This window comes from Dasypus novemcinctus, chromosome 11 (genome assembly GCF_030445035.2).
Source record: "Dasypus novemcinctus isolate mDasNov1 chromosome 11, mDasNov1.1.hap2, whole genome shotgun sequence".
In the NCBI taxonomy this organism is placed as follows: Eukaryota; Metazoa; Chordata; class Mammalia; order Cingulata; family Dasypodidae; genus Dasypus; species Dasypus novemcinctus.
In genome coordinates this window covers 8956327-8970156 of record NC_080683.1, presented here as the reverse complement: position 1 = coordinate 8970156, position 13830 = coordinate 8956327, and the positions used below count along the sequence as shown (strand labels likewise).

Sequence of the window (13830 nt, the reverse complement as noted above, 5' to 3'; positions counted from 1 at the left end):
AGCCCACCACGGCCTCGGGGTGACTCCAGCCCCTGTCCCCTGCTGCCTCCTCGCAGGAGGAGGAAATGGAGAGAGCCCTGAGGGTGGAGGTGGAGGAGGGCGGCTGACAGGGAGGAAAGGAAGGGCGCCCTGAAGGGGAGAAGCCGGCTGGGAGTGAGGCGGGGAGAAGGGGTGTGAAGGCCAAACGGCCGCCACAGGCCGGCAGGGGAGAAGCCGAGGCCCCTCAGGGTCCCCAACAGCCCTCAGAGCACTGAGACTCCAGCTTCCTCCAGGCAGGCTTTTATTCGGGAGCCGGGGCTTGCTCCCCTCCCCTGCTTCCTGTCTTTGCCCACCCGCAGAACCCCACTCGACGGGGCCCATCCTTCATCGGCCCCTCGCAGGCCCTCCCAAGCTATACTGGCAAGTCGGGGGGAAAGGGACGCTCAGGGAGAGCCCCCCCAGCCTGTGGAGGCACAGGCAGGGCTCGCCCCGAGACCCCCCACCTTCAGGAGTGGGGGCAGGCGGCAGGAGGGGCCCGGGCCAGGCCTGGGTCCACCGGGCGGCTCTCGAGCTCCCGGCCAGCCTGGCCTTGGGCCGCAGATGTACGTGGAGGCGGCCCGCGCCTCTTCCAGACCTTCAGCGAGAGGCGCCTTGTTTGGGGCTGGGACGGGGTGGGGGGACGGGCGAAGGACGGCTGGTCTCCCCACCAGGGACAGCAGGAGGCGCTCCTGGGGGCCGCGCTGGGCTGGGACGGCTGGATGGACTGCAGAGGGGGGTTCTGGGGAAGCCCTGAGAGCCTCTGTCCCCGGGAGAGCGGGCCCAGGGCCACAGGGCCGCATGGAGAGGGGGCGCGCGGGGCACGGGAGCACCCCTGAGGACCACCTGCAGGCGGCTACGCGGCAGGCCCCCCCGGAGGCAGGAGGGGCCGCGGGGAGGCCTCCTGAGGAGGGGGCAGGCTGGCCCGGGGTCTGGGTCGAGGCTGGGGTGAAGGGGGGCCGCGGGGCCACAGGGCAGGATCTGTTCGCAAGCGGCAGCTTCTCACTTAGAGATAATCCAGAGTGGGCCAGAGGCCGGGGCTGCCCCCCCCCAGGCCTTGCCTCGAGGGGCAGCCCCTTCAGAAGGCTCCGGCCAGCGCCAGGGGAGGCAGCAGCAGGCCCAGGAGGGCGCTCCAGACAGGGCCCGGGCACGAGCCTGCCTTCAGTTTGCCCGGCTTCCCCTTGCCAGGCTTCCCCTTGGGCGTCTTTATCTTGCTCGGCTTCTCCAAGCCCGGATTTCCCACGGCGCCCGCCTGGCCGCCCGGCCCCGCGCCGGCCCCGAGGTCGGGCCCCGCGTCCGGCTGGGTGCCTGCTCCGATGCCCAATTCCAAGTTTGTTTCGGCATCTGATCCAGCAGCTGATTCGGTGCCTGGTCCAATACCTGTTCCAGCACCCGATTCAAGGCCTGTTCCAGCGCCTGATTCAAGGCCTGTTCCAGCGCCTGATTCAAGGCCTGTTCCAGAGTTTGTTCCAGCGCCTGATTCAAGTCCTGTTCCGGCGCCTGTTCCAGCACTTGTTCCTGCCCCTGTTCCCGCGCCTGGTCCGAAGTCTGGCTCCACGACGGGCTGGATGCCTAGATTAGCCCCTGGCTCTTCCGGAACCTGTGGATCTGTGGGGAAGGGGAGGCTTCGCCTCAGCCTGGGGACAGCCTTTCCTGGCTGCGCGCCTGCCCCCACAGCCATGCAAGGCGGAGGCCCAGCAGCCAGGCAGGAGGTCCGCTCAGCAGGCGCATGCTCCCGCCGGGCCCGTCCCGTCCGTGCTGGGGACAGGGGGGTGACATTCCGAAGCCAGGAGGGTGGGGAAAGTAGGGGCCACAGGCTCACCTGGCCGGGACGACCGCAGGGCCAGGGCGTGCTCGCTCCCTGCCCGAGTGCTGGCAGAGGCGTCGGGGGAGCTAGGGTGGGCCCTGGAGGAGGGGTGCCCCCCGGGGACTGGTGTGGCCTGCAGCTCACATGGCTCGTCCTGGGCTGGGGAAACTGAGGCCAAGAGCTCACCGGAGCGAGGCAGCTTGTGGGAACCCCCTGCCTGAGTCTTCCCCTGGGCGTGGGGTAGGGGCTTCTGTGCCCCTGTCGGGGACATCTCGGGGGGCTGGAATTGCTCTGGCCTCACGGAGGGAGCCCTCGTCCTGCTGGCTACTCTGCCTGTTGCCCGTGGGGCGGGGGCGGGGGTGGATCTGGGGACAGGAGCTGGTCCCTCATCCGGGGACAGCAGGTTGGCAGTTGTCAAAAAGGAAGGAGCATCAGTTCTGGAGGAAGATGGGGCATCTGTTGCCATGGATGGGAGACCTCTTGTCGCTAAGGAAGATGGGGCCTCAGTTTCTAAGGTGGGCAGAGCCTGGGTGGCCAGGGAGGCTGGCATGTCTGTTGGCAGGAAGGTGGGGGTCCCAGTGGCTGGGGAAGCAGGGGGACCCATTTTCCTAGCAGCTGAGGCTTCGGTTGCCAAGGAGGATGAGGCCTCAGTTACCAGGGAAGGCAAATCCTGAGCCTCTTCCGGGCCTGTGATGGGTTCTGATGGGACAGACAAGGCCTGGCATTAGCGTGAAGGGGGTGGCCTTGTCCCTCAGCCCCCCGCGGCCAAGGCGGCCACCGACGGGCCCCAGGACGGGCCGACACACGCCCTGTTACTCACCCGCCATAAAGGCCCTGATTTGTCCTTCCTTCTCCCACCCGCCACCCATCCACGGCTCCCTCTCCCCCAGCCCGCACCTCCGCTTCCTCAGGCTTCTCCAGCGCCACTCCCGCTCTGCCCGGCGCTCAGGCCTGGGAGCCGAGCCCACCCGGCTCCCTCTGCCCCCCGGGCCCCTCCTGCCCTCACGCCGGTGGAGCGTAGAGATCCTGCTCCACCGGCCACCGCCTCCGAGGGGGGAAATCCCGTCGGTCTGAACGACCCGGCGCCGCAGTGGCTGCGCCAGACGGGCACGAGGGGCCTGGGGTGGGGTGCTGAGGACCTGCCCGGGGTGCCCCCAGCCCGTCTCCCCGCCCCGCCCCCCGCAGACTCACCGCAGAGGGTGTCCACGCAGCGGGTGCCAGGGGGGCACAGACTGCACGGCTGCCCCGGCTTGTAGGGCAGCCGCCCTCTCACGTTGCCCCTGCGGAGGCGAGGAGGGCGCTGGGGGCGCGTCCCGGGCCCGCCCCCACCCCGGACACGGACCCCGGCGCCCCGCCTGGCTCGGCCCCCGCCGCCCCCGCCCGCAGGCCCCGTCCTCACGGCGGCTGGTAGTTGCAGACCACCATCAGCATGTCGCGCTCGTCGATGCCGTGCATGAAGTCACAGAAGTGCACGCCGCAGCCCACCAGCCTGCTGTCCGCCCAGACCACCTGCGGGAGCGCACGCCACGGTCGGCCCCTGCCCGCGCCTCCCCGTCCCCGCCTCCCGAGGGCCGGCTCGGAGCTCGGCCCCCCACACCCGTCGTTTCTCCAGGCTGCTCTCCCCCTCACCACCTGCCCTCGCTTCCATGGCTGATACACCCTCCTGAATTCTTGTGGGCTCTTCCTAGAGGTCCTTGGATTTTAAAGAAAGCGTATAGTCAAAGGAATTAATCTCAAATGGCAGACGTGGCAACCAGAAAAAGTCCAAGGAAGGGAACAGAGGAGCCATTTGGGAAGTTCAATCCCACCCCCTACCTCCAAAATCCTACGCAAAGCAGCAGCTTGCTCGGCTTGTTTCTGGGTGTGGGGGTTGTGTCGTCTTAAGTATAAAGTCTAAAGTCAAACCGACCCCTGTGCGTTGCCATGGGCTGAGGCCAGAAGCACCCCCTGATTTGTAGCTCCAGCCTACCCGGGAGCTGCTGGAACCGAGGCAGGGTTTTGCTGTCAGGTCTGCCGACCGCCCCAGGGTTGGGGGGCTTCCTGTCTGGACTGGCTGAGGGTCCCCTGCTACCACGCTGAGCATCGCCTGGACGGAACGACCCCAGAGAGCAGGTGCACTCAGAGCTGGGAAGCTGGGGTGGGGGGAGGGTGGTGTTTGCAGAGGGGTGGGGAGAGGTGGGCAGGACGCAAGGGGCAGGGCCAGAGAGAGCTGCTGCGCCCTCACAACCTCCTGATCTGGGTGGGTGACACTGGGAACTCCTTTCCTAAAGAGCAAGACTAAAAACACTACCCAAAAGAGGAAGCAGATGTGGCTCAAGCAATTGAGCTCCTGCTACCACACGGGAGGCCCCAGGTTTGCTTCCCAGTGCCTCCTGAAGAAGACGAGCAAGACAGTGAGCTGATGCAACGGGCAGGCGCAAGCTGGTCTGTCAACAAGATGATGCGGCAAGAGACACGAGGAGCAAAACATAATGAGAGACACAACAAAGCAGGGAGCAGGGGTGGCTCAAGCAACTAGGCACCTCCCTTCCACATTGGAGGACCCAGGTTCGGTTCCCGGTGCCTCCTACAAAGACCGGTACACAGCAAACGCAGTGAGGGGAGGCAGAGAATAAATAAAATCTTTTAAAAAAAGAGGCAATGGAAAATGGAATTGGTGGAGATGGGTGGGAAGACAGTGGTTTCATTTTTTCCTTTAAGATTGTTGGCATGTAATATTTTGTACAACAAATAAGCATTGGGAGCAGGGGAAAAAAGAATTCAATAACACTAATGTTCCTCCTCGCACACGTGCATCCACTCATATGTCTTATCTGTGAACCCAGACTTCCAGGACGCAGGCAGAACCCAAACACAAGGCAACTGTGAGAGGCAGAGGACGCCGTCAGAAGGAGCCCTGAACCCTTCACTCAGGGATTGTTTATTCTTATTTTACACATAGTTTTAAAAAGCCACAGTGCAGATTTCAAAGGAAATACAGTCTATTTGCTTTATCAGTTCCTGGCAGATTAGAAGCAGCAAATCAGACACCATGAAAAATGGCAAAAGAGGGAAGCAGACGTGGCTCAACTGATAAAGTGTCCACCTACCATATGGAGGGTCCAGGGTTCAATTCCCAGGGCCTCCTGACCCGTGTGGCGCTGGCCCAAGTGCAGAGCTGCCAGACACAAGGAGTGCCGTGCCACGCAGCGGTGTCCCCCACGTAGGGGAGCCCCACGCACAAGGAGCGCGCCCCACAAGGAGAGCCGCCTCATGTGAACAAAGCGCAGCCCACCCAGGAGTGGCGCCACACACACTGAGAGCTGATGAAGCAAGATGATGCAACAAAAAGAAACACAGATTCCCGGTGCTGCTGCGAATGCAAGCGGACACAGAAGAACACACAGTGAAGGGACACAGAGAGCAGACAACAGGGGGGACGGGGAGAGAAAAAATAAGGCTTAAAAATAAAATAAAATAAATCTCTCTCTCTAAAAAAGAAGAAGAGCCACAGTAAGAGAGAAGGAAATGGGAGCATTTAGTGCAGGATCAAATAGCCCCGCACAACGTAGCGCAGGAGGGACGGGTCGTGCCGCCTGCTACGACCACGACGGCCGCGGAGCTGGCGCCGTGACGTCTCGCTCACGGCTCCGCAGCCACGGGAGACTGAGGAGGGCAAAAAGACCGTGGTGTTTAAAGAGTAAAATGAAAACGACTCGGGCGGTCCGAGCAGCAGACCCCTTCCAGGGGCCAGAGGACACGCGGGCCGGCTGCCGGAAAAGGGCGCGTTTTACCAGGGACCCGCGCGGGCGTCCAGGGCGGACCTGCCCGCGGGCCCCGGCCCCCCCAGCCCGACACGGGCCCCCCCCCGCGCAGCCGGCCACGCACCTGCGTGTAGTGGCCGCACATCTGGTCGGGCTGGCAGGTGTTGGTGGAGAAGTTGAAGAACTCGATCTCGCGGAACCACTCCTCCACGGCCAGCGGCAGGTTCAGCTCCATGCCGGTGCTGGTGAACAGGTTCTCGCCGCGCCAGCCGCGCTGCGGGTTGTGCGCCCACGTGCAGTTCTGCGCGTAGCCCTTGGCGAACACGGCCAGGTCCTCGTCCCAGTACTGCGGGCCGGGGCGGGCAGGTGCGTGAGGGGCGGGAGGCCGGAGGCAGGGGGCCGCGGACTCGGGGGGGGGGGGGGCGCGGGGCGGGGGGGCTGGAGGTGCGTGGGGCGTCCGGGGGCCGCCCGCCCGCTGGGTGGCTGCTGACGGGTTGCCGGGCCTTTCTGAGCGCTCAGAGGATGTGGGGCAGGTGAAAGGAGACGACGTCGGGGACCTGTTGGTGTCCCACGGCCCCGGGCTGCCTGAGCTTGCTCTGAGGGTGGCCAGTGGATCAGGGCGCTGTTGGGACGCCAGGTCGTTCGGCCAGCTGCTTCCCCCCACATTCCGTGCGTCTGACTCGGGGACCGGCCCTCGTCTCTCCCCTCTCACCATGCATGCTCCCCGTGGGACAGGCTGGCCCCCGTGCTTCCTCCCGCTCCAGGCTTTCCTCCCATTTCCGAATGCTCCCAGCTGTTGTCAGCTGACTGCCCCGTTCCCCAGGAAAAGGAGGTGTCCCTGTGTCCCTCCCTGAGCGTCCAAAGAGCTGGCCCAGCGCTAAGCTGGGAGGCGCGGGGGCGGCGTGTTCCGGGCGGGCTCCTCTGAGGTCTGTTCCCCAGCTGGGACACAGGCCCGAGGGTGGGTGGGAAGCAAAGATTCCCAGCAAGTCATCTGACCCAAGGAATGGAGGAGGAGGCCTGATCCCAGGAGGGTTTGTCCTTGACCTCTCCTGGAAACTGGAGGGCCTGGCAGGAACTCTTGTCCCGCCCTCCGGGGACCCAGCCAGCTGCGGGAGCCAACACCACCTAAAGCGCCAAGAGCGTGGGTGATGAGTCCCTGGCCCTTTCTCGGCACTTTTGTCCCCAGTCCCTGGCCCCCAAGGTTCTCTCAAACTCTGGCAGTAGCGGAAAAGGAGTGGAGCGCTGGGCATGGGATCAGGGCGTCCGCGATAGCCAGCAGGGCTCCAGGCCAGGCTGTAGCTCCATCAGGGGAGGGTGGCAATGCCTCCCAGTGGGAGCACAGAGCTGGCGCCCAGGAGGTGCTCCGAAGATATATGTCCTTTGTTGACAAGGGCCTTGCTTAAAGCAGTTGCCCCCGCAGAGCCCAGCTGTGACTTCCGTCCTGACTAATGCTGAGGTTCCACCACTAGAGAATCATGCCTTTGGGTCTCCAGGCTTTTCAGTTGTCCAGAGCCCCCACGGAGCTGCAGGAATCACCGAACCCATTCACAACGGCCACATGGTCACCACTCAAACACAAGAGCACTCATGCATTCATTCGCTTGTTTGCTCGTTCAGCAGTCCTGGGCAGCAGCAAGGATCGAGAAGTCCGGGTCACACTGTCATGAGCCTTCAGCTAATTGGGCCACCGTGTGGTTAATCAACAGATACATACTTGGTATTGTGGGAAAACCCAATAGGACCCGGTGGCGGGGAGGAGAGGTCAAGCTGAGGCTTAAAAGATGAGGCACGGGGAGCGGATGTGGCTCCAGAGGTTGAGCCCCTGCTTCCCACGTAGGAGGTCCCAGGATCGGTCCCCGGTGCCTCCTAAAAAAACAAACAGCAACAACAAGCAAACAAATGAAAAAACCAACTCAGGGGAGTTGATGTGGCTCCGTGGTTGAGTGCCGGCTTCCCACATACAAGGTCCCAGGTTCAATCCCCGGCCCCCGTACCTCAAAAAAAAAAAAGAGCGGCATTAGCCACTTGGAGGGAAAAGACATGCTGAGCAGAAGGCACGGCAAGAATCGAAGGCACAAAGGCGAGAAACAGCACTGTGCTGGGGGCAGGCCAGGCCACTCAGGCTGCCCAGGGGCGAGCAGGAGGGAGGCTGGGGAGGTGGGCAGGCCCGGGGCCGCTGCAGCGCTGGGAGCCGCTGAGGAGTTCTGGGTAGGTCAGGCCCACGCGGGGCTCAGACCTTCCGGCAGCAGGGGCCAGAGACTGGGGGGGGGGGGGTCGGGGCTATCCCGGGGGTCCCAGCGACCCAAAACGAAAGATGGAGCCAGGGTCACGGCAAAGAGTGTGAGGAGGGAGAAAGTTCAAGGAAAATTGGACCTCCCTGGAGGCGAAACTGGCGCTGATTGTACACGGGGGCTGCGGGAGGAGGGCACGTCCAGGAGAACTCCCACCTGTCCCGCCTCGATCCCTTCCCTCTCCTGCTAATTTAACTTTTACTGAGCACTTAACTGCATGCCGGGCACTGATCTCTGTGCTTTTCACATACTCACTCATTTAATCCTTCCCACGACCCTACAAGGGAGTTATTCTACTGGTATTCCCATTTTATAGATGAAGACATTGAGGCACAGAGAGGTCAAGTAACTTAGTCAAAGTCACACAGCTAATAAGTGGCAAGACCAAGATTGGAACTCAGGCGTTCTGGCTCCAGAGTCTCTGCACTTAGTTGTTACTGAGGTCCAGCCTGAGTACTGCCCCAAATTTATCCTGACCCTGGTGTCCCAGCCCAGTCTGACCTTTAACCCTCCTCTGATCTCCTCCCACCGGGCAGCAGTCTTGGCCTGCAGGATCCCCTCAACGTGTGAACTGCTCCCCAACGTACCGCCTCATCCCCGCCGTCCACGTCTGCCTGCAGGCGGGTTTCGACTCAGCTCCAGCCAGCATGACCGGAGGGCACACGGGATGGGGAAACTGAGGCCCAACAAGGAGCCCAGGCCCCACGGGGTGCTGTTGGCAGAGCAGGTACTAGAATCCGGGGCTCCTGATCGGTTGTCTCTAAATCCCAGCTGCCGGGGGGGGCGTCCATGGTGGGGCCGCGCTCTTTCTCACGCGTTATCTCCAGATCCTGGGGATTGCCCGCCCCACATTCTGCATCAGGAAACGGGGCTCCTGGAGGAAAAGGGCCTGGCCCAGAGCGGCTTAGCCAGGCCGACGGGGGGCTGGGCCCCCAAGCCCGCCGCCATGCTCCCCCTCCCCGGCCGTGAGACCGTGGACTCGAGCACCAGCTATGGGGTACCAGGCGCTGCCCACCAGTCTCCCTGGCCACTGGCAGGGGCTGAAGGGCGTGGGCTAGTCCAGCCTCAGGGAGGGGAAGAAGGGGTGAGCTTTAATCCTGAACAGAAGCATCTGGGGACCCACCAGCCACTTTAATAAAACGGGGAGTGGGTGTGGCTCAAGTGGTTGAGCTCCCGCCTCCCACACGGGAAGTCCCAGGTTCGGTCCCTGGTGCCTCCTGAGAAAACAAAAACGCAACAAGCAAAACAAATGAAAAAACCAACTCAGGGGAGCCGAGGTGGCTCCGTGGTTGAACGCCGGCTTCCCGCATACAAGGTCCCGGGTTTGATCCCCAGCCCCGGTACCTCAAAAAAAAAAAAAAAAGGAAAAAAAAAAGTAAACTGTGAACTTGAAGCCTGCCCACCCCTGCCATCAAATACCCCCCCTCCCTGGCAGAGGTGATCACTGTCGCAAATGTGAGCATCTGCCTGGGTTTCTCACCAGTGCTTTTGCCTGTTTTAAGGTGTCACGTAAATATACCTACCGAGTGTGTTTCATTGAAATTGAATTTTCTCCGCTGAGTGTTATTATCTGTGAGAGTCAATCCATGTGGCTACACCTGTAGCTCTAGTTCCGACCCCCGTTTTACCCATGACGAACTGAGGGTCAGCAAAGTGAAGGCACTCGTCCCAAACCAGAGTGCGCCTCGCGGCTGTGGGACGCAGAGCCCTGTCTGCTTGGGCGCCCGCCCGCCCCTCCGCGGTCCCCTCCCAGGTGCCCGGGCGCGTCCTGCTGTGCCCCTCCTCGTCACCTTGGAGGGCGTCGGAAAGACAAGGCGTTAGGAACCTGCTGAGTTTCCCCTCCCAGGGGTCCGTGCATTTTGGAACTGGGGGAGAGGGGTGCCCCTGGAGTGGGAAGCTGGGCTCCCAGGCAAGATCCGCTGAGCCTCAGTTTCCCCATCCGTATAACAGTGCTGCTTGTGGGCAACTGCTAATTTTCACGGTGTCAGGGACTGTCGGTCACGGAGCAGACGGACGGGGCTCTTGGAGCTTCGGCCCGAGGGAGCGGGGAGGGGGGACTGGTCGGGGGTCCTGCGCCCCCCACCCCGACCTCGCCCGCCGCGGCCCCGGCGGCACTCACCATTTTCAGCATGTACGCGGCCTGCGGGACGGGCTTCTGCCGGTAGAGGTTGTGCAGATACAGCAACGTCCTCTTGTCCTCCGGCCCGAGGGTGATGCCGGGGTACGGGGCGGCCAGCGGCAGCAGCAGCCAGGGCAGCAGCAGCCCCAGGAGGCCGCGGAGGCTGCGCATGGTGGCCGGCCCGCCCCGCCTCTGCCGTCCAGGGGTCTGGCAGCTGGATTTAAAGTCCTTCCCCCACGAGCACCACCCTGGCTGGGGCGGGGCCGCAGCGGCTGCGTCTGGAGGCCCGGCCTGGCTCACACCGTGTCCTGGGGAGGGCTGGGCGCCTTGGGTCCCGACCAGAGTTGGGTCCACTCCCAGCATTCATCTTCTCCGCCCCCCTTTCGCAAAAACCTCCTTTCTGTCGGTCACGGGGGCTCAGGAGAAGAGCTGCGTGGGCTCCCCCGGGCCCCTCATGTCACGGACAGAATCACAGACCAGGACCTGGGCAGAGCTCCATTGGCTGCACGCGGGCCACCGGGCGCTGGGGACAGATCAAAGGAGAGAAACCACGTGGGCTTTCCCCGCAGAGGGCCAGGATGGGGAGGTGCCAGGTGGTTGGGAGAGAGGGAGCGGGGAAGGCAAGATGTGCTTGGAAAAGGGTCGGCCCGGCCTAAGTGGGAATCCTGGCTCTGCCCTCAGCTGGCTGTGATTCTAGCAGTTTTCTCAGCTGCGAGTCACCTGCAGTAACTGTCCCTACTCCTGTGGCTGGAGGGAGGGTGAATGGGATGGAACCCGTGTGAAGCACCCAGGCCCGCACCGGGCACCTAGTGGGCACTCCCACAGGAAACAGCCGCCCACGGGGCGCGCTCGCGGCTGGCTCCTGGCCCACCGGGGAGGCAGGGCCTCTGCTTCCAGGAGGGAGGGCTGAGGGGTTCCCCACCCCCGCTGTATTCCCGAGAAGAGCTTTTCACTACGAACACAGAGCTCTGCTTCTGTGTGCCCTCCGCGAGTGCGTGCGCCCGAGGAGCCGGGGCGGGGATCACGGCCGGGCACGAAGCCGAGACCCTGAGGTCAGTGCTTGAGCCCAGCTGGTCCTCAAGGCGTGTACCCTTGGCGAACAGGACCCAGAAAAAGCCCACCCGTCAGCTTTGGAAGATGGCAAGAAAACGTATGCCTGCCTAGGTCTCTGGATGAAAACTAGGGCAAGGACAAAAACAACCTGGGAATTCTGAAAACGGTCCAGAGCGGGTGTGATTTGGGTGGTGGTGGGGGATCTTGGCAGAGACAAAGTCGAAATTGGGCCTGGGGGAGCTTTCCTTACCCAGGGTACTTGGACCACCCATGAGATAAACGCCCCCGGCTTCAGGTCACAATCAGAAATTAGCCGGCACACAAGGAACTGAGCCACCATGAGCAAGACACAGCACACGCCCTAAACAGGAGGACTGCTGTCCCCAGAACTCCTGATGAGAGAACAAGCTGGAAAAGAGTTTCAAGAAGTTATGTTGAAAATGTTCAAGGGCATAAATGGGTAGCTGAAAAAGGGAGGAGAAAGACTGAGGGAATAAAGCAGAATGTGGTGTCGAAGAGAATAGAAGGATGAAGAGAAATGGGTCGGTCTGTGTGTATGTGGTGGGGGTAGGCGAGAAACTATTGGGGAAAAATGAGAGAGGAGGAGAGAAAACCAGGTTAGACCAACAGCCCAGTCCACTGTGAACTCAGAGAGTGCCTGACAACTTGAGCTTGAGAAGTAAATAAGGAGATGTAGAAGAAAACACAGAGCTCCCTGGGAATTAAAGCACTGAGGACCGGGCTGGGTGGGCTCGGGAGTGGAAGCACGGAGTTCTCAGATGTGGGCAGGAGCTGGCCCTGGCTCTGCACGCTGCCCTGGTGTGCTCCTCTCCGTGTCCTCTGCCTCCAGTCATGCCCCCTCCAGCAGGGAACGATACCTCTGCAGGCTTAGCACGAGGCGCAGCATTCATTCATTCAGCTAAGACGGCCAGAGCTTCTCCATGGTGCTGCAGCCTGTACCGGGTGCAGCAGCTGACCCACCAGGAAACACACAGCGTAATGTGTAAGAATGGGAGGTCTGCCAGTTGGGTGGCCTTGGGCAAGTTAGTCCCCTGCTCTCTGCCTCAGTTTCCTCATCTGTGAATTAGGCCTTGGAAGCTGCTTCCTAGGATGGCTGCGAGCATTTAAGGAGTTAATACGTGATGGGGATTGGAGCCCAGCACATAGTAAGTGCTCACTGCGTTAGCCAGCGTCAATCTGTTTTTACTGTTGTTATTACAGACGGAAAGGTTTGCAGGGCTTTGTGTAGAAGAGAAGGAGATACAGCCACTGGGCCACCAGCCCCGCAGAGAAGCAGTCTTAGCCCGCAGGGGACACAGCTAGAAGGGGGCGGTGGTGCCGGCGCGAGCGGCTCCGGGGAGGTAAGCTGGGGAGGTGTCATGGATTGAACCGTGCCCCCCCAGATGATACGCTCAAGTCCCGACCCTGTCTCGTGAACGTGGTCCCATTCAGAAATCGGAATTTGAAGATGTTAAGATGAGGCTAAGCAGGGTAAGGGTCCAATCCCACGGTGTCCTCACAAGGAGAGGAAATTTGGGCACAGGCAGACAAGACAGAGGGAGAGGACAGCCATGTGACGGAGGCAGAGCCTGCGCTACGCCACGAGCCAAAGAACGCCGCACGCCGCCAGAACCCGCGGCTTCGAGGAGGGGCGGCCCTGCGGCCACCGTGATCTCGGCCTTCAGGCCCGCGGAGCCGCGAGAGAACACAGTCCGTCGTTTCCTGCCCCCCGGCCTGCGGTGCCGGCTCTGGCAGCCCTGCTGAGCCAGGAGGCCTCCTGGCAGAGCTGCAGCTGGCAGGAGGCAGGGAGGACGGAGCCCGGTTTGCCTGAGGAGGAGGATGAGACGGGAGTGGAGACGTGGGGGCCGACCAGAGCCAGCCCGCGGGGACCCAGCACGGCGCTGGCTCCAGGGCCCGGCCCAGAGGAAAGCTCCAGCGTGCACAATCCCGTGTGGGCCACGGAGCCCCTGCCACTTGGGCCGTCTCTTTTACTCCTCATGGCAAGCCCCTGAGATGAGTCTCATTATCAGCCCCCCACAAAGGAACGGAGGCTCAGAGAGGTCGAGCGATTTCCCCAGTGTGGCCCAGCTAGTAAGCGGCAGAGCTGGCCTCGCAGCAAACACCATTTATTTAACCAGCCCTGACCTGGCGCTTAAAATGCATCAGACACTTTTCTAAGCACTTTCCGTGACTGCTTAGTAAACACCCCTGAGGGATGGGTGCTGTCATAGCCTCGCTTTTCTAGATTAAGGAAGTGAGGCAGGCTAAGAAACTTGCCCAAGATCGCGCAGCTAGTAAGCCACAGAGACAGGATTCGAACCCAGGCAGCTCCAGAGAAAGCCCCTCTCGCCCCGCCCCTCGGGCCCTGGTTAGGGCAGACGGGTGCCTGCGTGGGGCAAGGTGCCTGGCCTACGCCGGACAGCGTGGCTGCAGAGGCCGGCAGGGAGGCCCTGGTGCTCCGCGGCAGGGCCAGGTGGCCGAGGCCAAGGCAGGTACAGACCCTCGGCTGTGCGCAGGGCAGCCCCAGCCCGCCCCCAGCCTCCTCTCATCCCACCCGCAGCTCCTCTTCCAGCCCCCACTCTCCCGCACTGTTCCCATGTACTGAGCCGAGGCGGTTTCCCTTGCTGTGCCAGGCTCAGACCCCGGGCGGGGGAAAGCCCCTGCACCCGGGCGGGGGGCAGCTAGTGACGGGGGTGGGCAGAGCCGTGCTGCAGTCTGCTGCTTTCCAGCTTAGGTTACTGACCAGTGTCTTACGGACAACTCACTCACCTTTGGGACCAGGCTTTTTCTTATCTTTTGACC

At 62.3% G+C, this 13830-nt stretch overlaps 1 protein-coding gene across 2 annotated transcripts; it reads right to left on the bottom strand.

The window, feature by feature from the left end:
* Window positions 1-263: 263 nt before the first annotated feature.
* PI16 (peptidase inhibitor 16) lies at window positions 264-10182 on the bottom strand. 2 transcript variants are annotated; one of them, XM_058306658.2, is made up of 7 exons: window positions 9976-10182; window positions 5690-5911; window positions 3792-3908; window positions 3222-3331; window positions 3014-3102; window positions 1838-2521; window positions 264-1623 (listed from the first exon to the last, which is right to left on the bottom strand). In XM_058306658.2, the coding sequence occupies exons 1-7, from the start codon at window positions 10144-10146 to the stop codon at window positions 1094-1096; spliced, it is 1923 nt and encodes a 640-aa protein (XP_058162641.2). In that variant the 5' UTR covers window positions 10147-10182; the 3' UTR covers window positions 264-1093. The 2 variants fall into 2 exon arrangements, with proteins under 2 accessions (XP_058162641.2, XP_058162642.1); XM_058306659.2 differs by lacking the exon at window positions 3792-3908.
* Window positions 10183-13830: the final 3648 nt, after the last annotated feature.

Bases quoted from the DNA above. Each gene is read 5' to 3' on its own strand.
- PI16 (XM_058306658.2), bottom strand. From the start codon at position 10,146: ATGCGCAGCCTCCGCGGCCTCCTGGGGCTGCTGCTGCCCTGGCTGCTG. The intron at 5,912-9,975 runs GTGAGTGCCGCC...CCCGGCCCGCAG, and splicing joins CCGCGTACATGCTGAAAATG to TACTGGGACGAGGACCTGGC. The intron at 3,909-5,689 runs GTGCGTGGCCGG...CGTTCCGTCCAG, and splicing joins TGTGCGGCCACTACACGCAG to GCGATGCTCAGCGTGGTAGC.